Below are 27,022 nucleotides of genomic sequence, written 5' to 3'. Positions count from 1 at the left end.
ACGAGCTAGTCAAGTAGAGGCATACTAGTGACACTCTGTTTGTCTATGTATTCACACATGTATTATGTTTCCGGTTAATACAATTCTAGCATGAATAATAAACATTTATCATGATATAAGGAAATATATAATACTTTATTATTGCCTCTAGGGCATATTTCCTTCAGTCTCCCACTTGCACTAGAGTCAATAATCTAGTTCACATCGCCATGTGATTTAACATCAATAATTCACATCACCATGTGATTAACACCCATAGTTCACATCTCTATGTGACCAACACTCAAAGGGTTTTCTAGAGTCAATAATCTAGTTCACATCGCTATGTGATTAACACCCAAAGAGTACTAAGGTGTGATCATGTTTTGTTTGTGAGATAATTTTAGTCAACGGGTCTGTCACATTCAGATCCGTAAGTATTTTGCAAATTTCTATGTTTACAATGCTCTGCACGGAGCTACTCTTAGCTAATTGCTCCCACTTTCAATATGTGTCTAGACCGAGACTTAGAGTCATCTAGATTAGTGTCAAAACTTGCATCGACGTAACCCTTTACGACGAACCTTTTGTCACTTCCATAATCGAGAAACATATCCTTATTCACTAAGGATAATTTTGACCGTTGTCCAGTGATCTACTCCTAGATCACTATTGTACTCCCTTGCCAAAATCAGTGTAGGGTATACAATAGATCTGGTACACAGCATGGCATACTTTACAGAACCTATGGCCAAGGCATAGGGAATGACTTTCATTCTCTTTCTATCTTTTGCCGTGGTCGGGCTTTGAGTCTTTACTCAATTTCACACCTTGTAACACAGGCAAGAACTCTTTCTTTGACTGTTCTATTTTGAACTATTTCAAAATCTTGTTAAGGTATGTACTCATTGAAAAACTCATCAAGCGTCTTCATCTATCTCTATAGATCTTGATGCTCAATATGTAAGCAGCTTCACCGAGGTCTTTCTTTGAAAAACTCCTTTCAAACACTCCTTTATGCTTTGCAGAATAATTCTACATTATTTCCGATCAACAATATGTCATTCACATATACTTATCAGAAATGCTGTAGTGCTCCCACTCACTTTCTTGTAAATTCAGGCTTCACCGCAAGTCTGTATAAAACTATATCCTTTGATCAACTTTATCAAAGTGTATATTCCAACTCCGAGATGCTTGCACCAGTCCATAGATGGATCGCTGGAGCTTGCATATTTTGTTAGCACTTTTAGGATTGAAAAAACCTCCTGGTTGCATCATATACAACTCTTCTTTAATAAATCCATTAAGGAATGTAGTTTTGTTTATCCATTTGCCAGATTTCATAAAATGCGGCAATTGCTAACATGATTCAGACAGACTTAAGCATAGATACGAGTGAGAAACTCTCATCGTAGTCAACACCTTGAACTTTGTCAAAAACCTTTTTCCGACAATTCTATCTTTGTAGATAGTAACACTACTATCAGCGTCCGTCTTCCTCTTGAAGATCCATTTAATCTCAATGGCTCGCCGATCATTGGGCAAGTCAATCAAAGTCCATACTTTGTTCTCATACATGGATCTCATCTCAGATTTCATGGCCTCTAGCCATTTTGCGGAATCTGGGCTCACCATTGCTTCTTCATAGTACGTAGGTTCGTCATGGTCAAATAACATGACCTCCAGAACAGGATTACTGTACCACTCTGGTGTGGAACTCACTCTGGTTTACCTACGAGGTTTGGTAGTAACTTGATCTGAAGTTACATGATCATCATCATTAACTTCCTCACTAATTGATGTAGGAGTCACAAGAACAGATTTCTGTGATGAACTACTTTCCAATAAGGGAGCAGGTACAGTTACCTCATCAAGTTCTACTTTCCTCCCACTCACTTCTTTCGAGAGAAACTCCTTCTCTGGAAAGGATCCATACTAAGCAACGAATGTCTTGCCTTCGGATCTGTGATAGAAGGTGTACCCAATTGTCTCCTTTGGGTATCCTATGAAGACACATTTCTCCGATTTGGGTTTGAGCTTATCAGGATGAAAATTTTTCACATAAGCATCGCAACCCCAAACTTTAAGAAACGACAACTTTGGTTTCTTGCCAAACCACAGTTCATAAGGCGTCGTCTCAACGGATTTTGATGGTGCCCTATTTAACGTGAATGTAGCTGTCTCTAATGCATAACCCCGAAAACGATAGTGATAGATCGGTAAGAGACATCATATATCGCACTATATCTAATAAAGTACGGTTACGATGTTCGGACACACCATTACACTGTGGTGTTCCAGGTGGCGTGAGTAGTGAAACTATTTCACATTGTTTTAACTGAAGGCCAAACTCGTAACTCAAATATTTTACCTCTGCGATCATATCGTAGAAACTTTTATTTTCTTGTTACGATGATTCTCCACTTCACTCTGAAATTCTTTGAACTTTTCAAATGTTTCAGAGTTGTGTTTCATCAAGTAGATATACCCATATCTGCTCAAATCATCTGTGAAGGTCGGAAAATAATGATACCTGCTACGAGCCTCAATATTCATCGGACCACATACATCTGTATGTATGATTTCCAACAAATCTGTTGCTCTTTCTATAGTTCCGGAGAACGGCGTTTTAGTCATCTTGCCCATGAGGTATGGAATTTCTTCATGCGCTTTACACCAATATGACCTAAACGGCAGTGCCACAAATAAGTTGCACTATCATTATTAACTTTGCATCTTTTGGCTTCAATATTATGAATATGTGTGTCACTACGATCGAGATCCAACAAACCATTTTCGTTGGTGTGTATGACCATAGAAGGTTTTTATTCATGTAAACAGAACAACAATTGTTCTCTAACTTAAATGAATAACCGTATTGCAATAAACATGATCAAATCATATTCATGCTCAACGCAAACACCAAATAACACTTATTTAGTTTCAACACTAATCCCGAAAGTACAGGGAGTGTGCGATGATGATCATATCAATCTTGGAACTACTTCCAACACACATCGTCACCTCGCCTTTTTACTAGTGTCTGTTTATTCTGCAACTCCCGTTTCGAGTTACTACTCTTAGCAACTGAACCAGTATCAAATACCGAGGGGTTGCTATAAACACTAGTAAAGTACACATCAATAACATGTATATCCAATATACCTTTGTTCACTTTGCCATCCTTCTTATCCACCAAATACTTGGGGCAGTTCCGCCTCCAGTGACCAGTCCCTTTGCAGTAGAATCACTTAGTCTCAGGCTTAGGTACAGACTTGGGATTCTTCACTTGAGTAGCAACTTGCTTGCCGTTCTTTTTGAAGTTACCCTTCTTCCCTTTGCCCTTTTCTTGAAACTAGTGGTCTCGTCAACCATCAACACTTGATGTTTTTCTTGATTTCTACCTTCGTCGATTTCAGCATCACGAAGAGCTCGGGAATTACTTTTGTCATCCCTTGCATACTATAGTTCATCACGAAGTTCTACTAACTTGGTGATGGTGACTAGAGAATTCTGTCAATCACTATTTTATCTGGAAGATTAACTCCCACTTGATTCAAGCGATTGTAGTACCCAGACAATCTGAGCACGTGCTCACTAGTTGAGCGATTCTCCTCCATCTTTTCGCTATAGAACTTGTTGGAGACTTCATATCTCTCAACTCGGGTATTTGCTTGAAATATTAACTTCAACTTCTGGAACATCTCATATGGTCCATGACGTTCAAAACGTCTTTGAAGTCCCGATTCTAAGCCGTTAAGCATGGTGCACTAAACTATCAAGTAGTCATCATATTGAGCTAGCCAAACGTTCATAACGTCTGCATCTGCTCCTGCAATAGGTCTGTCACCTAGCGGTGCATTAAGGACATAATTCTTCTGTGCAGCAATGAGGATAATCCTCAGATCACGGATCCAATCCGCATCTTTGCTACTAACATCTTTCAACATAATTTTTCTCTAGGAACATATCAATAATAAACACAGGGAAGCAACAACGCGAGCTATTGATCTACAACATAATTTGCAAAATACTATCAGGACTAAGTTCATGATAAATTTAAGTTCAGTTAATCATATTACTTAAGAACTCCCACTTAGATAGACATCCCTCTAATCATCTAAGTGATTACGTGATCCAAAGCAACTAAACCATGTCCGATTAACACGTGAGATGGAGTAGTTTCAATGGTGAACATCACTATGTTGATCATATCTACTATATGATTCACACTCGACCTTTCGGTCTCTGTGTTCCGAGGCCATATCTGTATATATGCTAGGCTCGTCAAGTTTAACCTGAGTATTCCGCGTGTGCAACTGTTTTGCACCCGTTGTATTTGAACGTAGAGCCTATCACACCCGATTAACACGTGGTGTCTCAGCACGAAGAACTTTCGCAACGGTGCATACTCAGGGAGAACACTTTTGTCTTGAAATTTTAGTGAGAGATCATCTTATAATGCTACCGTCAATCAAAGCAAGATAAGATGCATAAAGGATTAACATCACATGCAATCAATATAAGTGATATGATATGGCCATCATCATCTTGTGCTTGTGATCTCCATCTCCGAAGCACCGTGCTCGTGATCTCCATCTCCGGAGCACCGTCATGATCACCATCGTCACCGGCGCGACACCTTGATCTCCATCGTAGTATCGTTGTCGTCTCGCCAACTTATTGCTTTTACGACTATCGCTACCGCTTAGTGATAAAGTAAAACTATTACATGGCGATTGCATCTCATACAATAAAGCGACAACCATATGGCTCCTGCCAGTTGCCGATAACTCGGTTACAAAACATGATCATCTCATACAACAAATTATATCACATCATGTCTTGACCATATCACATCACAATATGCCCTGCAAAAACAAGTTAGACGTCCTCTACTTTGTTGTTGCATGTTTTACGTGGCTGCTACAGGCTTAGCAAGAACCGTTCTTACCTACGCATCAAAACCACAACGATAGTTTGTCAAGTTGGTGTTGTTTTAACCTTCGCAAGGACCGGGCGTAGCCACACTCGGTTCAACTAAAGTGAGAGAGACAGACACCCGCCAGTCACCTTTAAGCAACGAGTGCTCCGAACGGTGAAACCAGTCTCGCGTAAGCGTACGCGTAATGTCGGTCCGGGCCGCTTCATCTCACAATACCGCTGAACCAAAGTATGACATGCTGGTAAGCAGTATGACTTATATCGCCCACAACTCACTTGTGTTCTACTCGTGCATAGCATCAACGCATAAAACCAGGCTCGGATGCCACTGTTGGGGAACGTAGTAATTTCAAAAAATTTCCTACGCACACGCAAGATCATGGTGATGCATAGCAACGAGAGGGGAGAGTGTTGTCCACGTACCCTCGTAGACCGACAGCGGAAGCGTTATCACAACGCGGTTGATGTAGTCGTACGTCTTCACGATCCGACCGATCAAGTACCGAACGCACGGCACCTCCGAAGTTCTACACACGTTCAGCTCGATGACGTCCCTCGAACTCCGATCCAGCCGAGTGTTGAGGGAGAGTTTCGTCAGCACGACGGCGTGGTGACGATGATGATGTTCCACCGACGCAGGGCTTCGCCTAAGCTCCGCGACGATATTATCGAGGTGTAATCTGGTGGAGGGGGGCACCGCACACGGCTAAAATATCGTATATCAAGTGTGTATAGAGGTGCCCCCCTGCCCCCGTATATAAAGGAGCAAGGGGGAGGCCGGCTGCCTATGGGCGCGCCAAGGAGAGGGGGGGAGTCCTCCTCCTAGTAGGAGTAGGACTCCCCTTTCCTAGTCCTACTAGGAAAAGAAGGGGGGAAGGAAAGAGAGGGAGAGGGAGAGGGAAAGGGGGCTGCGCCCCCCTCTCCTAGTCCAACTAGGACTCCTCCTGGGAGGGGGCGCACCACCTCCTGGCTGCTGCCCTCTCTCTCCCCTCAAGGCCCACTAAGGCCCAATACTTCCCCGGGGGGTTCCGGTAACCCTCCGGCACTCCGGTTTAATCCGAAACTTCTCCGGAACACTTCCGGTGTTCGAATATAGTCGTCCAATATATCAATCTTTACGTCTCGACCATTTCGAGACTCCTCGTCATGTCCGTGATCACATCCGGGACTCCGAACAACCTTCGGTACATCAAAACATATAAACTCATAATAAAACTGTCATCGTAACTTTAAGCGTGCGGACCCTTTGGGTTCGAGAACTATGTAGACATGACCGAGACACCTCTCCGGTCAATAACCAATAGCGGGACCTGGATGCCCATATTGGCTCCCACATATTCTACGAAGATCTTTATCGGTCAGACCGCATAACAACATACGTTGTTCCCTTTGTCATCGGTATGTTACTTGCCCGAGATTCGATCGTCGGTATCTCGATACCTAGTTCAATCTCGTTACCGGCAAGTCTCTTTACTCGTTCCGTAATACATCATCCCGCAACTAACTCATTAGTCACAATGCTTGCAAGGCTTATAGTGATGTGCATTACTGAGTGGGCCCAGAGATACCTCTCCGACAATCGGAGTGACAAATCCTAATCTCGAAATACGCCAACCCAACAAGTACCTTTGGAGACACCTGTAGAGCACCTTTATAATCACCCAGTTACGTTGTGACGTTTGGTAGCACACAAAGTGTTCCTCCGGTAAACGGGAGTTGCATAATCTCATAGTCATAGGAACATGTATAAGTCATGAAGAAAGCAATAGCAACATACTAAACGATCGGGTGCTAAGCTAACGGAATGGGTCATGTCAATCACGTCATTCTCCTAATGAGGTGATCCCGTTAATCAAATGACAACTCATGTCTATGGCTATGAAACATAACCATCTTTGATTAACGAGCTAGTCAAGTAGAGGCATACTAGTGACACTCTGTTTGTCTATGTATTCACACATGTATTATGTTTCCGGTTAATACAATTCTAGCATGAATAATAAACATTTATCATGATATAAGGAAATATATAATACTTTATTATTGCCTCTAGGGCATATTTCCTTCACAATAGCGGAACCTAGATGCTCATATTGGCTCCTACATATTCTACGAAGATCTTTATCGGTCAAACCGCATAACAACATACGTTATTCCCTTTGTCATCGGTATGTTACTTGCCTGAGATTCGATCGTCGGTATCATCATACCTAGTTCAATCTCGTTACCAGCAAGTATCTTTACTCGTTCCGTAATGCATCATCCCGCAACTAACTCATTAGTCACATTGCTTGCAAGGCTTATAGTGATGTGCATTACTGAGAGGGCCCAGAGATACCTCTCCGATACACGGAGTGACAAATTCTATTCTTGATCTATGCCAACCCAACAAACACCTTCGGAGACACTTGTAGAGTTGTGACGTTTGATAGCACACAAGGTGTTCCTCCGGTATTCGGGAGGTGCATAATCTCATAGTCAGAGGAACATGTATAAGTCATGAAGAAAGCAATAGCAATAAACTAAACGATCAGTATGCTAAGCTAACGGATGGGTCTTGTCCATCACATCATTCTCTAATGATGTGATCTCGTTCATCAAATGACAACACATGTCCATGGCTAGTAAACTTAACCATCTTTGATTAACGAGCTAGTAGAGGCATACTAGGGACACTCTGTTTGTCTATGTATTCACACATGTACTAAGTTTCCGGTTAATACAATTCCAGCATGAATAATAAACATTTGTCATGATATAAGGAAATATAAATAACAACTTTATTATTGCCTCTAGGGCATATTTCCTTCAGTGGCCACATCTGCGGGAAAGTCTTAATTACCATAGTGAGAACCGGAATGGGGAAACCACGTAGAGGCATGCAAGATATGACTACTTCGGATAGTTGTATCCAACTTAGAACTGTGCAATCGCATAAGTTAAGTTAGACATTTACTAGTGGGAATTCTGAACTCACTGAGAATGCCTCGATCTCCCTGTTGGTTTCATCACTTCATTTACACAGCGTTGTTTTTTTACTTCTTTTGCATGATTTATTTCTGTTCGTACTTCACTCAAAAACATTCTAACCTTTCGCCTTCATTTTGCTTTTCATCTACAACTAACTTGCGGTCACAATTCCCATAAGTCCCTACAAGAAAGACGTCAAATTTCTATGCTCCTTGTAGGATCGATACTTTTACTTAAATAAGGCTACAACTAAACCTTCTGCACTTGCAAGCCACCACAGGCATCCTAAGCCTCCCCAGTAGTGAAGGAGATGCAAGAAGATGACTATGGCAAGGGATCGATCCAGTGTCGGTCGGCCTTCAACTCAACCGAGGCAAGGCTTTGGCATGGCAGTGGAATACCAGTTGTGGCAAGGCATCTCCAGCGCCGGGCGTCCTTCGACGCGATCAAGGTAGGGCTTCGGCATGGCACTGGGTAGCCGAGGCCCTCCAACATGTGCCAGCGCTTCTACCACTCCCCCTCTGCGATGAGGGCGGCCTCTTGCAGCGTGCCCTCCTCGTCTAGTTGCCATTCCTCCTCCTCCATGAACGACGCCCAATCTAGCTTTGGGCGAAGGGGCATGATGAGGACGAGGAGGGAAGTGGAGAGGGAAGTTGAGGTGGAGAGGGAAGTGGAGTTGGGGGGGAGCCTTAGCCGCGTGCCGCGCGCACTACGAAATACAACGAAAAATGGCGCGGGTAGTTGGCCACACGACGATGGGCATTAATTGACTCGTTTTAACATTGAGATGTGCAAGGGATTGGTATGGCTATTTGCACCAGAAGATAGGCCACGTGGGAGGATAAGAGAGAGGTGAAACTTCCCTTCCCGCAAACGGTCAGCGTTGGAACACACTCTCAAATTAATGATTAGCGAACTAAGTGCAGCTCAGATGGTTAGGTTTCTTGTGGTGGAACCAACTCACCAAGGTTCAAGTCACTTGGCATTGATAGTCGCATTTTTCTGAATTTCTTTCAGACCTTTCGGCGATATGCGTTCAATGTGAGGAGACGTTCCGATCGACTACGCAATCTTAAGATAATGTGCCAACTCATAAGAATAGGGTGTACATTCTGCATTCATATGTGTGAGGGTATGAGCGTTTGCATGTATACTATGTTAAAAAACCCTTTAAAATATACAGGTTGCAAGAGAAAAATGCAACGTCCTCCGTAAAATATGCCGATAACGAACGTCTTAACGATTGTGCTAGGGTTGTTCTAATTTCATGAGCCACTGAAATCTTGATTACAACCGTGACACACCAATCAAAAGCAACAACTCGACACGTTCGGTTGCTTACACCGACCGAGCATGTCACTGTTTTAGACTAGCCACAGTGGGAGTAACTTTAGCAGTAACTTCAAGTCCAACTCAGCAAATTTGTCTATGTGGCAATGAGTTAATGAAGAGAGAGGTAGTTCTAGTAACTTAGCTAGTTACTGTAACATCACACATATCAAGGCAAGATGAGTCTATAGCATAATAAATGAAGTGTTGCATGTTACTACACATACGTTACTTCTCACTATAGAGGTAGTAACATAGAGTAATAACATGCTCATGTTACTACCCATTGTGGCTAGTCTTATTGATCAGACCTGACAGAGCGGGCCCGCGATGCCAAGCACGGCACGGGAAGAACAGCCGCTGCACCGCACCCGAGGCCAGCACGTGGGGGATGCAGGCCGCGACGCACCGAGGCGGAGGCCACAACGGCGCGGTCCGTCCCGGACCAAGAGAGAGACACACGGAAGGCGACACGTACCACGTGAGCCGACCAAAGCTCGCCCGTGCTGCGGCCCTGAGACTCCGCGAGCGTGCAAGAGACGGTGGAGCACCCGAGGCAGCCGGCGGCGATTCCTCGCCCGGCCGCTCTCCGCTCCTCGGCGTCGCCGGTGCAAATGCCTGCGCCGAGACCGCAGCAGCAGCTCCTCGCGGCGGCGTGGAGCCTCGGCCTGCTCTGCCTCGCCGCCGCGGAAGGTGGAGGCGGCTCCTGCGAGCTCTCGGTCGAGCGCGGTGGCGCGCTCTACAACTTCAGCCTCGCGGCGCCGACGCCGGCCCACCGCCACGGCGTCCTCAGCGAGGATGGGTAACTTGCCAACCAACCAACTGCGCACTGCCCGTTGGCACCGCTTATAGTTGATAAATTGGCCACTCCTTAGATTCGATCGGCATATGGATATGCTAGTTTGGGAGCGGGACTGCGAGTCGCGTCATGAGATCAAACCAACCTGAACCAATTGACAGGAGATGCGTGCGATACGCTCAGGGTCCTCGTGCTTAGTGGACACGCGCTTCTCATGTTTGACGAAATGCTCGTGTTATGTTTTTTTTTTACTTGCTATCACCGACTCAATTGTGAAGTCGTGATTTCGTCTCTTGAATAGTGGAGAATGCAGTAGCAGTAGTGTAGTATACTACAGTGCTAGTTGCTGGCATCGGCATTCGGAGATCAGTAATTTTGTAGTTCTGGGGACCTCTTGGCTTTCACATGATGGACCGATTAGTATATAAGTACTCCATGAAACCTGCCTTGGTAGCAGAGCAAGTTGTTGCATTGGTGCTCTCCTTGGCTCACTTCTTGAATGTTGAAACCATGATTGAATATTCTTTATGCGATTGGCGAAGGACTTGGTATTTCGGAGCATGCAGCTTACAGATTGCCTGTATGTTTACTGTCACGTGTTCTGATCGCTATCGAAGTTCCACTCTGTCCCATAACAATGAGCATCTTGTGTTTCAGGTTTTACAAAGTGGCCATGAACGATTCAGTCATCTGGTTCCAGGTTTGTTTCGCTAGGACACTCCTTTTGTGTGATTGTTTTTGCATATGTAGTTGCTACATTTAAGATATCTATACACTACAACCACAACTAGGTGTGGATAAAAACTGCAATATGGACTTTGAAATCTCTGCGTATAATATAACCTAGAGGTTTCTGTGTCCTGCTTCACCATTTGTTATTGTTTGCAGCTCTGCGATCAGATGATATTCAACTTTGACCCACCTGTCTGTCTTCACTGTGAGGTACTCTACTGATGAATCATCCCATAATTTAATTAGAAACCTTCCTTTTATCGGTTAGCTTGTCTGTTTATGCTATTTACTTGGATGCTGCAGGCTAGTGCATCTGTTTATTGTTCTTTCATCTGGTCTTATGTTGCGTATACCTCAGCGGCTCAGCCTTTCTTGAGTATCTCACTTATTTTACAAATACAAGAAACACTTCCTAAGAGTATAGCCCCCGTTTCCATTCTCTTGGCAAATCACATGTACTAGTGCAGAAATGATCAGGTCATCCTGAAATTTGTAATCACCCTATTATAATGTTACCTTTTTGTTTTTCAAACTGGGTCTTCTTATTTTCTATTACAAAAAAAGGAAACAGAAACAAGGTGTTATATCAGTAGCAGTGGTAGGAGTAGCGATAATGGTTTGAATCGCCAGTACGTCACCAAAGAAAACCTACTGTGACAGTCTTGAGAACTAGTAACATCAGTGTGCTGATCTGTATACATAACAGAGACAACCAAAAACCATTATATTTATATCAAGCAGAAGCCCAACTGCATCATAGTTTATTTTGCTAATGTTGGATTTGTCTATACCTGCATCTGGGTACATATTTTGTTTGCTTTGTTTTTCCGTCTTAACTATTTCTTTACCAAATTAGGACTGTGGTGGTCCATTGCGGTGTGGCACCCAATGCAGCGCACTTGCGTCAAATAACATTGGAGGTAGGTTTGTTCCCCTGGTTGGATATATTTTTGCCAGCTTTTTCTTCTTGTACCTTACAAAGTGCACCAAGAATGGCACTGGTGAAGTGGTCGATCAATTAAGTACTTTTCAGTATGCATTTCTGGTGATAATAAGCTTCCTTTAAAACTCCTTAAGTTGCAATCATTATTAAGTAGTTCCCACTGCATTTTCTAATGATGTTAATTATTTTTGTTTAAAATTAAATCGCAGTATTTCTTTCTGGCTACTGGTATTAGTGACTTAGTGCTTGGAGTCTACATTTTTCTTTCTGCAGGGTATGATGTTTGTACAACCATTGGAAGGGCATCTGGATCCCATATATCTCTAATAGGTAAGAATCATGTATGCATCGTTCCCAAATATCCTTGCTATGTGAAGCTTACCTAGTTGTTTGTTTTTGCTGAGGGGAAAGCAGATGACGGTAATCCCCAAAAGGGTGTCATTTTCAAGATGTTTTCATCAAAGTGTTCTATTTCTGTTTTCATCTTCTGTGATTCAGCTGTAGCCCAAGTGAGTACATTTTTTCAGTTAAACTTTCCTTTGTTCTTTCCTCTGTCACTGTTGCATTCTTATTTTGTGCTGCTTTCTCCCCCCTTTTCTTTTGCAGCTACCAGATAAATTTACCCAATCTGGAAGTTGTGATTACGTGAGTGCGCTATTTTTCTGTCGCAGTACTTCTGACATAGCAGATTTCTTTTTCTTTTTTCTTTTTGTTGGGAATATAGCAGATTTCTTGCAAGGCATTAATAAAATGTTACCTCACAGGTTACGATACTTAGACACCCTTCTGGGTGTGCAAGATCAGTGTCTGATGCTGGAAATGGCTGGGGATGGTTAGGCACTTCGTTCATAACGTATGTTATGTTGAGTTGCATTTAGTTACTAAACTTCACATAGTTGCCAGACCATTGATCAACAATCCTCATGATCGCCCACTGCCAGCAAAGTTTCTCACTGCATATTGAGGTCTGGCTTGACTAATATTTAACTGTTTTGCAGAATTTTGTGCCTTCTTGGAGGGTACATTCTGATTGGTGCAATCTATAGATATTATTTCCTCGGCATTCATTCTGTAGAGGTAAAGCTAGTCTTGCACAAAGTAGTTGGTCTTGTTTTATGGAATAAATACCACATCCATGTCATGCTAAACTCTGCTCAGTTGTTGTCGTGTAGTTTAAACTCTGAACCTTTTGAGGGTATTTTCAGTCTCTCAGCTTTGTTGACGGGTTCAGCAAATTTTCTGTCCAATTTTGTGAAGCTCTACTTGTCTTGGACAAAGAAAATTGAGTCGGAACTATTCCCAGAGTTGAGATACCAAAATATATCTAAAATTGTACCTGAGCCAAATGTCGAGACTTGAGAGATCAAAATAACTTCAAATGGGTAATGCAAACTCAGGTTGGGAGATCAAAAGTTTAGGTCGTTTCTTTTAGGGAGTAGCTTAATTTCAGATATTCGAAAGATACTTTGCAGTACTGAAAATATGGTTTCATATGGAAATCTCAGTTTCAATCATTTTAGCTTTTGGTGGAGTAAAAAAATACTCCCTCCGTCCCAAAATAAGTATCTCAACTTTGTACTAACTTTAGTACAACTTTGTACTAAAGTTGAGACACTTATTTTGGGACAGAGGGAGTACAATTTTCCTTGATATTTCGAAGAACTAAAATTTGAAGAAACATATTCACAGAATTACACTTCTTTCTATCAATGTCAAGAAACCACACAACTGTATACAGGGACGATGCAACTTCGTAATGGGCATTTCAAGTTATGATGCTGACGGGTGGTCACACCTGTCACTTCCATTGACATCCTTAGACGAAAAAATAAGTGTTGTTTTGTGAAACTACTTACAAGTGTAAATTTTTGAATGGTTTGCCCAGAAAAATGAAATTTTAAAAGTTAGTCCTGCTGTTAGGAGTAATACATTTCTCTTATTTTTCTGGATCTCTGAAGAATTACATAAGAAACAGTTACCACAGTACAATGAACTAAGAAAGTTGATGTCATAAAAATATGTATAAAGAGACTGCATCAAATCCATATCAAAAGATAACTGACTCATAGTGTGTCCTGTGAAATTACACCATAGCATCAAAAGATAACTTTGCGATGATATGTGAACTGTTTCTCTATGTGAACCATAACAATTTACGGATTGTTGTCATGTATTGCAATTTATTAACCATTTTAATGCTCTTAAGCCACATTCCTGTCTTACTTGATGTATTCTAGGCCATTCCGAACCTGGAATTTTGGATCAGTTTGCCACAGAGAATTAAGGTAAGGTCAAATAAATTTCTATTCTAATAGAACATGCTGATGTGTATGTGTGATTCTTTTGATCTGTACTACTGTTTATCTCCAGACAAACCAGAATTAATGATACATAGTTTAGATCATTTCAAGGTGGGGATAGTATGCAGTTACTGATGCATGGAAACAAGTTTCATTGCTAACAAGTACTCCGTATCTGACATACGTCTGCATTATTTTAAATTGTTTAATTATCTGTCATTCCCAGTATAAGCCACAATCTTGCTTTCTCTGAAAGGGAAAATGGTGTTTGTACAGTTTACATAATCTCCCCCATTGAAAAGCTTCAGAGTTATTACTGTGATAAGATGTTTTTTTTTTGAATGGTCACTGTGATCGGATGTTCTTTTTTAACGGTCACTGTGATAGGATGATAGCATCAAATATAATCTTATGGTATGTTATCTGTCCAGAGCATGTTTGTTCGTTCAAGAAGAAACCCAAGAAGTCAGAGCAGAGACACTAGAGGACCATACACCACTGTAAACCACTGAGAAGTAGAAAAATCCAATACCAGTATTGGCAGTCATACAGTGAACAAGCTTGCAGAGGCCGGGGGTATTCCTCCTTCTCGAAAAAAAATACAGTGAACAAGCATATGTGGATTGGGGTGAAAGCAAAACCTTTGATCTCTGCCCATATGCCAGGTACCATCAATGAATCATGTATCTTTGTCCATGTATATTAGTGGTTGAGTATCTGAATGAGCTAGTAATGGAGATAAGTGACCCAGTGATCATAATTAAGCCCAGTAGGTCCTTACACTACCTGCAGTGCTATCTTTCTCTCTTCCATTTTTGGGCAGGGGGTCCTTACAATAGTTGATGCTCGGCTATTTATTCACATGGAAATATGGAATATTCAGATTTGGTTCAATGCCAAGTGTTTATGACTATAATGGCCTTCCTCTCATTCAGTTTTTGAGGCCCTTGAATTAAGGATTCTTTTTTCAAAATTGGTATTTTCTTCAAATTGTTCTTCCTGCTATAAATTTAACAGCAAATTATGTAATTGGAACTGAAATTTGGATGTGATTACTATAAAAATTCTATATGTCACCATGCAAGTAATACCCAGATCAAATGTGATCAGCTATATATCCTGATTTTCATCCTTATGAAACTGTGAAGTCGGCTGGCATGTAACAACAGTTGTGATTGATGTTGTCTGATCACACAGGCCAAAGAATGAAGTTGATTCTATGATCTGCATCATACGATTGTCCTGTTTAAAGGAACTTGTAGAATTCTGATGTTTCTGCATCATAGTTTGTGAGTACTGTAGACAACATGATGCTTGTGCTCGGCGCAGGGCAAGCGAAAAAACAAGATTTAGACATTCAGTGTCTGCTTATTTACTTCTATTATAAGGTGTGGAAGCCACAGGACTTCTGGTACTGGCCACAGCTTTTGGCAGATAATATGAATCAGGAGGAGTGGACATGGTGAAGTAATGTGATGTGACGTTATTACGAGTAGAGGAACCTATTATCATAGGGAAGCATGGTAATTTGCTCCCTTCCTTGCCATTCTTTTAGCCCAGAAAGTGATGCAACTATTTTCCGTGAGCCGGCACAAGAGGGAATCATTTTCCTGGCTGTGTTTTGAAGCTGGAGCTTTCATTTTCTTTTGTACAGATAAAGATGCTTGTTTATACTCTACTAGTGGGATCTTTATGCATTTGTCATTTTCAGAATATGAACGTGCCACAGGATAGTTTCTAAGCTGCAGTTGCGCAATTGTGCCACGTGCTGTTCCTGGGCTCTGGCGCAGATGACTAGTGGTTTGGTTACAATTTAACAGATTCCCCTTTTACGGATTCATGAAATTTCCATGATCACTTGGCGTTCTCTTGTCTGTTCTGTGCTGCTTTTGTCCTTGGCAAATCAAATTCTGCGGACTCAAGGCCTTGTGGGTATTGGAGGCTTCATTTTTGAAAGGACCGATCTAATGCCATCTGCGATGTTGTTGATCTGAATTTATGTATTGCCACTGCTGCCACAAAGATACTGATATGTGTTGACGTTTGGATCATCAAACCAAGCAGCTTTCGATGAAAACAGTTTGTGCTGCCGAATATTCTGTTCATGATGCTGTAGACTGGACGAATTATGAGGATGGCAGAGGAGTCACGGACTCGAACTGGGAACTACGTATATGCTTCCTGTGTTCCGGAAGTATAGGAGCTGACATTTTCTTCTTCTTTTTGCGGTTTTTTCTTGTACTCTTTGTTTGGGGAGAAAGACTATTGCGTGAACTACAGACAACTGTATCTTCTCTTGCGACCCAGCAAATAAATAAAACAGAAGTGGATCTGGGTTGTGTGTACGATCGTATCAAAGTATGCAAGCAAGTTGCTCATAAATTTTTATATGAAAAAGTTGCTACCCTGGCCACCGCGTCACTCTGATTTGTGTTTTCTATAAGATCAAACGATCCCGAACAGCAGATTTATAGCCCCTGCATAATTTTGTCCGCCCTTCTCAAGTCCGATCCATTAACAAAAAATGAGCCACCTGGCACATAGACAAGCTCATTTTGTGCTCTTTGACCTGCAGATCCTCATGTTGGACTTGTCTTCCTAGGCCCAAACTCTTTTCCTTCCAAGCACAATCCGAACTTTAATTTGGAGCTCGGACAGTTACGTCACAGATTCAGTGTCATGTTGACAGCCGGACAATTCAACTTCCACTAGAGAAGATGGATAACCCAGGTGAAATCGGGGCTATAAACAACCACGTAACGTGTACAATTCCAATTAGACCAGAGATTGATCTCTAGAATATCCCCTTTTGGACATAAAAGGCAACTCTCCTTGCTCCTAGACGCATAATTAACCAGGGAATTAAAAAAAACCAGGGAATTAAAAGGAAGTTCATTGACGACGCCACAAGAAAGAAAGAAAGAAAGGAGGCAAAAAAGACAGAATTTGCCTCTTGGAAACCTGAAAGAGAGAGAGAGAATTTACATTGCACGAGCAGAGGAAGAGAGAAACTTGGGGAAGAAACCGCGACAGGAGGCGAGAGAGGAGAGGAGGCCGAAGAGGGATGCCTGGACCTGGAGATGGACTTGACCACCGGGGCGCCACCAACGCCTCCTCCCCCTCCCCTCCGCCTAAATGGCGACATCTCCTCCAAATCTCGCCTCCTCCTCTTCATTATTCCTCCACCCTCGCCCCCTCCCCCGCCCCGTTCCCGCTCAAAACCCTAACCCTAGCGGCGCCCCTCGCCATGGCCGCCGACTACCGCACCCCCGACAGGCTCCTCCCCGCCGCCGCCGCCGCCGAGGGGCCGGCCCAGGACCCGCCCAAGCCGGCCCTGGGCGTCGCGGGGCCGGCCGCCGCCGCGACCCACGACGGTCTGCGCTTCTGGCAGTACATGCTCGCCGGCTCCGTCGCCGGCGTCGTCGAGCACACGGCCATGTTCCCGGTCGACACCCTCAAGACGCACATGCAGGCCGCCTCGCCGCCCTGCCGCCCGACCCTCTCGCTGGGGGCCGCGCTGCGGGCCGCCGTCGCCGGGGAGGGCGGCGCGCTCGCGCTCTACCGCGGCCTCCCCGCCATGGCCCTCGGTGCCGGCCCCGCCCACGCCGTCTACTTCTCCGTCTACGAGTTCGCCAAGTCGCGCCTCTCGGACCGGTTCGGCCCCAACAACCCCGCGGCGCACGCCTCCTCGGGGGTGCTCGCCACCATCGCCAGCGATGCGGTCTTCACCCCGATGGACACCGTCAAGCAGCGGCTGCAGCTCACGAGCAGCCCCTACACCGGCGTCGCGCACTGCGTCCGCACCGTGTTCCGCGACGAGGGCCTCAGGGCCTTCTTCGTGTCGTACCGGACCACGGTGCTTATGAACGCGCCCTACACCGCCGTCCACTTCTCCACCTACGAGGCGGCCAAGCGTGTGCTCGGAGACATGGCAGCTGACGAGGAGTCGCTTGCCGTGCACGCCACTGCAGGTGCTGCCGCCGGTGCTCTAGCAGCCGCGTTGACCACACCACTCGACGTTGTCAAGACGCAGCTGCAGTGCCAGGTGAGGATCTTACACGTTTGGTTTGGCCGTGGCCTTTAATGACGTCTAGTACTCCCTCCGTTCCAAAATAGATGACTCAACTTTGTACTAACTTAAAGGGAGTATATATCACTGGAGCTGGTCTGAGCTAATTTGTCTTGCTCAGCAAATGGAGAGATTTTAGGCCTGTGCCGTTGTTTCTGTTCACCTCCAAGATTCTTGGAATGACTTTTTACAGTTAAAATTTATATTTTCCAGTGGCCCTTTGATCTGTTAGTGACTTATCGGTGATCGCTGTCCTTAAGGGTGCTCTGTACCATTAATGTTGAAGAGCTAGTGATACAAGGAGCATCATTGCGGTCGCGCTAAGTGCTTACTGGCCAGTTAGATATAGCTATGCTAAACTTGGGCCTCTTCTAAAGTTGCAGTCTTTTCACCTATGGAACATTAATTGTGTAGTTGCGCTTTCTGCTAGGAAAAATCGAAACAAATTAGTATAGACTCAAGGTGTGAGTTTTATGCCACCTTACCCTATATCTTGGAGCTGTTCTGAGTTGATTTGTGCTGCCTGTGGTGGTGTTTCTGTTCACCTCCAAGATTCTTGGAATGACTTTTTACAGTTAAAATTTATACTTTCCAGTGGCTCTTTGATCTGTTAGTGACTTATTGCTGATCGATGCCTTATAGCGTGCTCTGTACCATTAATGTTGAAGAGCTAGTGATACAAGGAGCATCTTTTTGGTCGCGCTAAGTGCTTACTAACCAGTTAGATATGGATATGCTAAACTAGGGTCTCTTCTGAAGCTGCAGTCTTTCCACCTATGGAACATTAATCTTGTCGTGGCGCTTTCAGCTAGGAAAAATAAAAAAATTACTATAAAACTCAAGGTGTAAGTTTTAGTCCGCCTTACCCTGGTTGAAATGACATCAACAGCCAACAGCTGACCTTACAAGGTTTTGATGGAAATGTTGATGAGAAGTTACAAATGATTGGTTATCACATTACTGATATTGTAGTTGTAACTTGGAACATTAGTGCTAATAACATCTCAATATCCTCAGCTCCTCACTATCATTTATAGTACTTCTGTTTGACATGACACACCGATTGTCTTATGCGTACTTATGTGGCTTGTAGATCCGTTGTCATTATCGATCCATCACTGGTAGGTCAGCTCATTGAACTTTTACCTTTATTAATCTTATGATGAGTCGTGACTATCCCTAGCTCAGTTAATTGAGAAACATGTTTTTCTTATGTGCTACATACACAACATGGAGGTTGTCAGCAATCTCTTGGTCTTTAGGCAAAAGGGCTTGTATATTTCCTTTCTATGTGTCCATCTATGGGTCCCTTTGTTACTAAATGTGAACCTCGCCGTTCTACACGGATTCTGTCAGCCAACACGCAACAGAGAGAAACACACACAAATAGATGATAAGGGAAAATTCAAGTTATGGCCACCTTGAAATATTCCCTAAAACCTATAGAGTAATTGGCTACCGTGAAATCTGGTGTGTGTTGCATGTGTTGTTCAGTGATCGACTTGTATAGTGTAGGCCATTTGGTACAACCATACAATAACATGGATTAAAGATCAAGTTGCATATACTTTCTTAACTATATTTGCCAGTTAGTGTTGTTACCTGTAACTAACTAAATAGGGCCGTCAAACCCTTCTTATGTGTGGTCTAGCTAACAGTTGCTTATATCATGGTCCCATAAGCTGTGCATGTTATCATCTTTCTATAGTCCTCGCACATTTTCAACTTTGGATAACTTGTTCATTTTTGTGTTTACATGAATGTCATCCACCTGTTTTTCACTTTCAAGGTAATAACAGTGTTCTCTTTTTTGTGTGTGGTCAGGGTGTATGCGGCTGTGAACGCTTTGCTAGTAGCTCTATAGGAGATGTGTTTAGAACGATTATAAAGCGCGATGGATACGTTGGGCTCATGAGGGGATGGAAGCCGAGAATGCTGTTCCACGCACCAGCAGCTGCCATCTGCTGGTCCACATACGAAGCCTCGAAGTCGTTCTTTGAAAGATTTAATGAGAAAAGGAGAAAATAGTTGGAGCATTTCTTGGAAGTGATTGTGTTTTTCTGGAAGCCAAGTGCTTCCTCGCTGTGGCGTGTCCTCGGCTGATGAAAGAGGCAGAGCCTAGATACAGTTGTGTGCAGCAGAGGATCCATTTGGATGTTGCGCCGTGCATCGAAATTTGTCTAACGATGATCTGTCTGTACGTTGTATTTCTTTTCTTTTTGGCTGAGTTATATGTATCATTTTTCCAGCCCGTGGCCGGGATAGCAAATTAGTACCAGAATAATTTTGCCATAGTTTTTGACGTTCATTTATCATACTGTATGGCCTTCTTTGTGTCAGATTCTTGATAAAGTGGAATGAGATTTTGGTTCTGTTACAATTTCCGCTTCTTTTGTTCCCGTCACCATATGCTGTGAAGAACCCTGATGTGTGCCTGAATATATTATGTCCAGCAAGCCAAAGGCTGGGTGCAAAGGTCTGGAACGAGATGTAGTATAACGAGATGTAGTATATGTTTGTTGAGCATTTCTCTCATCCGAGCACCAGTGGTCTAGTGGTAGAATAGTACCCTGCCACGGTACAGACCCGGGTTCGATTCCCGGCTGGTGCAATTTTTTTTCTTTCGTTTTCTATCATTCTCCTGTGGACGGCGATGCCCAAATCAGCTTTGGTTTGTGTTTAGCAGTCCATTTTTCTGTTTTTACGTCATGTGCTCGTTGTATTTTTCTGTTTATTTGTTCAGATGGTCATCACTGTAATGTGTGATCTTGCCACAATCTCTTGGTTTAATGGAAATTTCAGGAAATAAAAGTCAACGAGTACCAGCTCATATCCACATGGGATTGGATTATCGAAATGTATATGCATGTTCCTGCAAAGAGTGCGGTGATCGTGGCGGAGCAGGTTAAGCCGTACCTTGTTCCCGGCAAAACAAGAAACTCCTCGGAGATTCCAGTGGTCAAACAGAGGTAATTTCTTGGACGAAGCTTATATTTTGTGAAACTCTGAATGTTGCAATACGTCCAACAGACGAGGTACTACGTGCGCTAGCGGCAACTAATCGCGTCAAACGACGCGTTTCCTTGGTCCAGTGAACAACTCACGGTCGTCCAGACTTTCTTGTCTAACTCCCTTTTACTAATCACACGATAAGATCAGATCACAAACATATTTTCATATAGTTTCAGTGCCGCACCCGTACTTGTAGTATATATGCAAATTAAACTTGGAAGACACACACAGGAATCAGACAATCAAGGAGCCATGTACGCGACCAAGCCGCTCTCTCTCTTCATGAGCCACCCGGAGGCGGCTTCCCGGCCGCCGCCGGACGGCCGAAACTCAGGCTACCTCGTCGTGAAGGGCGACGACGACGGGGGCGACGACGAGACGTGCTGCTGGGGGCAGTGCGGCGGGACGCGCGTGCGCGACCTCCCGTTCCCGCAGAACCGCGTGCTGACGCTCCGCTACACGGAGCACCACGGGCAGAGCAGCACCACCTACACCGACTCCGTCATCTTCGTGCCCGTCCCCGACCAGCCCGTCGCCTCCAACCGCTACTACGCCGTCGTCGCCTCGGGCAAGCGCAAGGGGCTCGTCCGGACCTGCTCCCGCGAGGAGGACATGACCCCGTGCTGCTTCTGCCGCTGCATCAACGACGTCAAGCCGCAGCCGTTCGACCCCGCCGACCTCTACCAGCAGATCGAGATCGTCCAGCGCCGCCGCGGCCGGTTCACGGCCAAGGCCGTCGCCGCCGACGGCTTCCCCAACTACCTCTACCGCAAGAAGTACTGGCGCGTGTACGCCTCCAAGCCCACCAAGAACCGCCTCGACCTCGGCGACGCGCCGGGCCTCAACGTGGCGCTCCGGTCGCGCCAGCTCGCCGACGCGAGCCTCCTCGTCGCCTCCCCCGCGGCGACAGCGGTGTCGACGGCTGTGGGAAAATGGTACTGCCCGTTCTATCTCATCAAAGAAGACGGCGTGTCCCCGTCGGAGCAGATGGACCGCGCCGCCTTCTACGAGGTGGCGCTCGAGCAGCGCTGGGAGCCAGTCCAGCAGACAGATAACGGCTCTAAGCTGTACAGCAGCAAGGTGCTCATCGGCGGGAGCCTGGAGGCGAGGCAGGAGGTGTCCAGCGGCGCCTCGCGGCACGGTGACGGGTACGTGTGGTTCAGAGCCGCGGCCGGGCAGAGCGTGGGGGTGTGCGCGAGCGTGTGGGAGAGGCTGCGGTGGGAGGAGTACAGGGGCGGGTGGGTCGACGAGGAGGAGGAGGCCGAGAAGGTGGCCGGCCGGTCGGTGCTGGTGGAGAGGTTCGTCGTCAAGAGGATGGACAGGACCGTCGTGGTGGCCTTTGACTTTGTGCATCTCAACAAGGTCAGGGGGAAGCAGGCGTGAGACATCACAGCAGACTGTACACCCGTCACAGAATCTTCAGTTAGTATTGTGTCATAGCTAGGTAAATAAAATTGTGAGATGCTAGGGGTAAGTATTAAGGATTTTGCTGCTCGTCACATTTTCTGCCTCCTTTTGTTGGAGAATTATTTGTATTTGTATGTAAATTAAGATTTTTGTACCTATTTATTACAACATGATTTGAGCAATGCTTCACCAACTCCACGACCTATTATGCCATTATGGTATGAGATGTTGCAAACCCATGACTCCCATATGAGTAATGCTACATCTACGAAGGTTTACTTAAAAACTTTACATACAAATTGATGTGGAGGATTATGCTTGATAATATAGGGATGAGGGGCCCACTCCCACTTAAAATTGGGGGAGGGGGGGGGGGGTACAATTAGTTTGGAAGGTCAAACTTTTGTAGGTCTAGCATTATTGCTCTCATATCTATTGGGCACTCAAGCGGGTTTGTAACAGGTAGAAGATTTTCACTCAACTACCAAGGTAATCCATCCATGAAGGTCTTCACGAGTCCAATGATAGTTTGTCTTGCTTGTTGCTGCGTGTATAGCCTAACAACCAGTTAACCTCTTGGTGTAAGAGTTTGTAGCAAGCGGTAATTGTTTCCCAGTGAGAAACCAAGATATCAATCCATGAAGGTACAAGATTTTTACACCAATGATAAGTCCTACAACACAAATAAAATTTGTGCCCCAACAATACCAACAAGGGTGTCAACCTTACTAGTCTTGCTAATAGTCCGATGACAAGATAATTAAAAAGATAATGTGGCAGCAGATAATATTTTGTATTTAGAAAAAGATATCTAGGAATAAAAATGAGTATAAAAGTTGTTTGAAGTTAATTCTTATGCTAAAAAGTGGACCAAGTTTATAGGTTCATCAAGTGTAACTCTCGAATACATAAAAATGTGGCAAGTAACATACTCATGTGAAAAAGTTTAAAATGAAATATCTCATGCTCATGCTAGACTAATTGTAATGTGATGATATCAGTATAGCCATAATTATGTGGACTGAAACTCACCCTGCATCTATAGGTAATAATCCGCTTCAAGGCCAATGCACTTTTTGCACCTATCAAGCATTAAGTGTAAACACAAATAATTTCTTTACACATGATGCCATGCTATTGTTTGCATGATTTTATTAGATGCATATCCTTAATGGCTATAATGCAATGCAAGACTTTTTCACTTTTTTTCATTACAATAGTTTACCTCGAAGATTAAACCAAGCTAATGCACTCCTTTTCCCACCACTAATTACCCATCTAAACCAGCAAAGAGTAGACAAATAACAGGAGAAACTATGCATACATAAATCAAACATAGGTCATCCATATGATCCGAACATAAAAAAATAACATAGGTCATTCTTATGATCTAAACATAAAAGGCAATTCATCACACGATCAACATCACAATAAGGGTTTACATCAGATTAACCATAATAATGGACAGAAACTAGAATGACTATTGTATTGGTCTACAAAGGGGAGATATTGCATCTTGGCTAATGACATGAACCCATAGTCTAGCCTACTCACAACTCATCTCAGAGAGACGAGGAACAACGTTGATGAAGATGAATTGTCTTTTATGTTCAGGGGGTATCAGAGCCGAAAACGAAGATTGTCTTCAAAGCGAAGTGGCGGGGGCGAAAAAATCGATAAATATGACGGAGGTCAGGGGGTATATTTGTAGGGTAACGCAGCAGAAAACAAAAAATTTCTGACCTACGCACCAACCCAGGACCACTATGGAGACTGCATACATGGTTTGATCTTTTTCGTTACCAACTCGTAGCGCAGCGGGAAGTAGAGTCGATGACGATGGGCGGTGCAGATCCCCGTAGCTAGGATTTACAACCTCCCAACCGCGAGGATGTATACCCTCATCTTCTCCTCAGACAGCCCTCCGGGAGGCGGTCGAACAGCCCCCCGGACGGTGTCGCGGACAGCCCTTCGGGAGGACCTTCGAAACTCGAATGGTCACTCGGACAGCCCTTCGGGAGGACCTTCGAAACTCGGACGGTCACACGGACAGCCCTCCGGGAGGCACTCACGAACTAAGACCGAAACTACGATCTCTCTACAGAGTTGCACACATACGGTGTCATCTATCCGGCAGGGCTTCGCCGTCCAGAACTAGTTCTTGTCGGAACCCAGACAGCCTTACGGCTCTACGAAACTCTTTTCGTGGGAGGGAGAGAAGAAGCCAGATAATGCATGGCATGTGTATGAGAGCAAGGGATGATTGTGGAGGGCTGCCCCTCCACCTCTATTTATAGGAAATCCCAAGGGGGTAGGGTAGTTTCACAAAAAACCCAAAATGCACATGAATGAAGTCCTTCCACAAGGACCTAGGAGTGAAACCAATGAACAAGAGGGTCCCCAAGGGGGGATACCCCATGTGGCCGGCCACACCCCCATGAGGGGCCCAAAAAATGGCTCATATCCATCCATGTCATCCCCAAGATCTTTTGGAACAAAGCCCCAAAAGGTGGCTTTCCATAAAGTAACCATAAAGCTGATTTTCACTATTCACGACGACATTTTTCAGCGTCTGATCGAACTGAAAATATTTATGTGGCTTAAGAACATTTCCAGTACCCACTAAAATGATTTTCAATGCGTTCCGAAACAATTCCGGTTTTAGTGATTTTCATGTGCGAAACGCATCTGAAGTGGCTCCGGCAGCTCCGGAACATTTCCGGTTTTTATCTCAGAAAATTCCAAAAAGCTTCCAGAATGATTCTGGCATCCTCCAAGAATTATCAGGCATGTGCCGAAACCAATTTGACTTGATGGTGTATCCCGAAACAACTTTTTGGTATCATCAAAACTTATCCGATGACCTCTCTCTGCGGTACGATTCCGCTGTCCGAAACTTTTCGGTGTCCGAAACTTTTTCGGTGATTTTCTCTCAGACTCCCTGTCTAGTATTCAGCAGATAGATGACCCTTAAGCGTGTGACCCTATAGGTTCGGTGAAGTATAGACATGACCCGGAACCCCTTCCGATCAATGATCAACATCGGAGCCGTGGACACCCATATTGACCCCTATACCCACACGAATAAATATTCGAGTGAACCTCCAGTTGCCGTGTGCTATTCCTGTTGCTTCGCGATATGTTACAAATACCCGAGGTGAGACATGTTGGCATTCCCGTGGATCAACAACTTGTCCACTATGCTAGTTACCTCGTTACCGGTTTTGTTCTCTTTTCTCGTTTCGTGTTCCGGCATCCCCGTGATCAAATCACAAAGTGTCTGGCCAGACGATGATGGACACCGTAACACCAAGAGGGCCCGAGTATATCTCTCCATCGTCGGAGGAGCAAATCCCAATCTCGAGCTATCAAGTTACTTAACATACTTTCCCATGAACCCGTAAGCCGCCGTAATAGCCATCTAGTTACGGATGACGTTTAACAAACCCCAAAGTTCATGAAGCAAGCATGAAGAAACTCGATACTCTCATGGTCTAAGGAATTATGCAAACATTAACTATCTCTGTGTTATAAACCATTAACTTGTGACGAAAGTATCTCATAGCATAACATCAATCCGGGTCGATTCAACACAAATGTTCTCTTAACATTGTGCCCTCAAAATTGCTGGCATAGACATGCCCATGATCAGGAGAACAGAACCATCATGCAAAACTTGAGCTAGTCTTAGAGGCCAGACTAGGAATACTTCTTACCGTTTATTATTCCACACGTGCATATGAGTCTTCCTCTGAGCCTCGTGGATATTGCAGACTCGAGAATCATTGCAGTTATAGCATGGAACATAAACATAATTATGAACTCAGAGATAAATAATATCATTTATTATTGCCTCTAGGGCATATCTCCTACAGACTCCCACTTGCACTAGAGTCAATAATCTAGTTAATGCTAATGCATTTTACACCTATGGCATACTGGTGTAAAAAATGCTTCACATGTGGTATAGCCTGATGTCCATCGGATCTGACAATTTCAGCTCCGTGTGTATCTCTACATATCCTCGCATTTTCATGCTTTCACAAAATTCATATTTTGTGTGGACTTGGCTTTGTATGTATGTGAATCACAGGTTAAACCTGGATTCCTCAGACTGAGTTATGGAACAACTACCTGCAGTAGTGTCCCATTGTCAGAAGCCATCTTGGAACCATACTAAGTTCATGAATGAACTATATGATTCAACATCTTCTTTGTCGCTTCTAAAGCGTCAACATACTTAGCCCTTGTTATAGAATTCGCCACAGTAACTAGTTTGAACAAATTCCAACTAACTGTGCCACCACATTGTGTGTTACACAAAACCCTTAATTTAAATCGAAAAACGCATGGAGAAAAGATGAAGACTGTATCGATGTAACATTTTACAATGAACTCTTCATGATCTCTGCTTGCGAGAAAACCATGTCATCAGTACTTACTCTAGTACTCTGTGACATCTTTCACTGTTGTCCCATGATCAGTAATTTGATCACTTTGGTATCCATACTCGCAACACCTTGGGAGTATCGGAC

General features: G+C 44.1%; 3 protein-coding genes and 1 non-coding gene across 6 annotated transcripts; all 4 read left to right on the top strand.

Moving 5' to 3' along the window:
- Positions 1–9,666: 9,666 nt before the first annotated feature.
- Positions 9,667–15,491, top strand: LOC109785441 (uncharacterized). 3 transcript variants are annotated; one of them, XR_002238110.4, is made up of 12 exons: positions 9,667–10,027; positions 10,682–10,724; positions 10,913–10,966; positions 11,613–11,676; positions 11,973–12,029; positions 12,114–12,208; positions 12,306–12,344; positions 12,464–12,552; positions 12,698–12,776; positions 13,937–13,984; positions 14,431–14,664; positions 15,329–15,491. XR_002238110.4 is itself a non-coding variant. In XM_020344049.4 (11 exons), exons 1-11 carry the CDS (start codon positions 9,840–9,842, stop codon positions 14,509–14,511), a joined length of 837 nt encoding a protein of 278 aa, XP_020199638.1. In that variant the 5' UTR covers positions 9,667–9,839; the 3' UTR covers positions 14,512–14,972. The 3 variants fall into 3 exon arrangements, 1 of the variants encoding a protein (XP_020199638.1); XR_002238109.4 differs by having other exon boundaries at positions 15,197–15,491; XM_020344049.4 differs by lacking the exon at positions 15,329–15,491 and having other exon boundaries at positions 14,431–14,972.
- A 1,367-nt stretch (positions 15,492–16,858) lies between these two features.
- Positions 16,859–20,448, top strand: LOC109785442 (uncharacterized). Its single transcript, XM_020344050.4, has 2 exons — positions 16,859–18,044; positions 19,893–20,448. Exons 1-2 carry the CDS (start codon positions 17,064–17,066, stop codon positions 20,094–20,096), a joined length of 1,185 nt encoding a protein of 394 aa, XP_020199639.1. The 5' UTR covers positions 16,859–17,063; the 3' UTR covers positions 20,097–20,448.
- Positions 20,449–20,608: 160 nt separating this feature from the next.
- On the top strand, positions 20,609–20,679 carry TRNAG-GCC (transfer RNA glycine (anticodon GCC)). Its single transcript has one exon. It is a non-coding gene; the product is annotated as a tRNA-Gly (tRNA).
- Positions 20,680–20,968: 289 nt separating this feature from the next.
- On the top strand, positions 20,969–22,576 carry LOC109785438 (uncharacterized). Its single transcript, XM_045227869.2, has one exon. The coding sequence runs from the start codon at positions 21,282–21,284 to the stop codon at positions 22,461–22,463; it is 1,182 nt and encodes a 393-aa protein (XP_045083804.1). The 5' UTR covers positions 20,969–21,281; the 3' UTR covers positions 22,464–22,576.
- The last annotated feature ends 4,446 nt before the right edge of the window (positions 22,577–27,022 follow it).

This window comes from Aegilops tauschii, chromosome 4 (assembly GCF_002575655.3).
Source record: "Aegilops tauschii subsp. strangulata cultivar AL8/78 chromosome 4, Aet v6.0, whole genome shotgun sequence".
Lineage (NCBI taxonomy): Eukaryota > Viridiplantae > Streptophyta > Magnoliopsida > Poales > Poaceae > Aegilops > Aegilops tauschii.
This window is presented reverse-complemented; position numbering and strand designations above follow the sequence as displayed.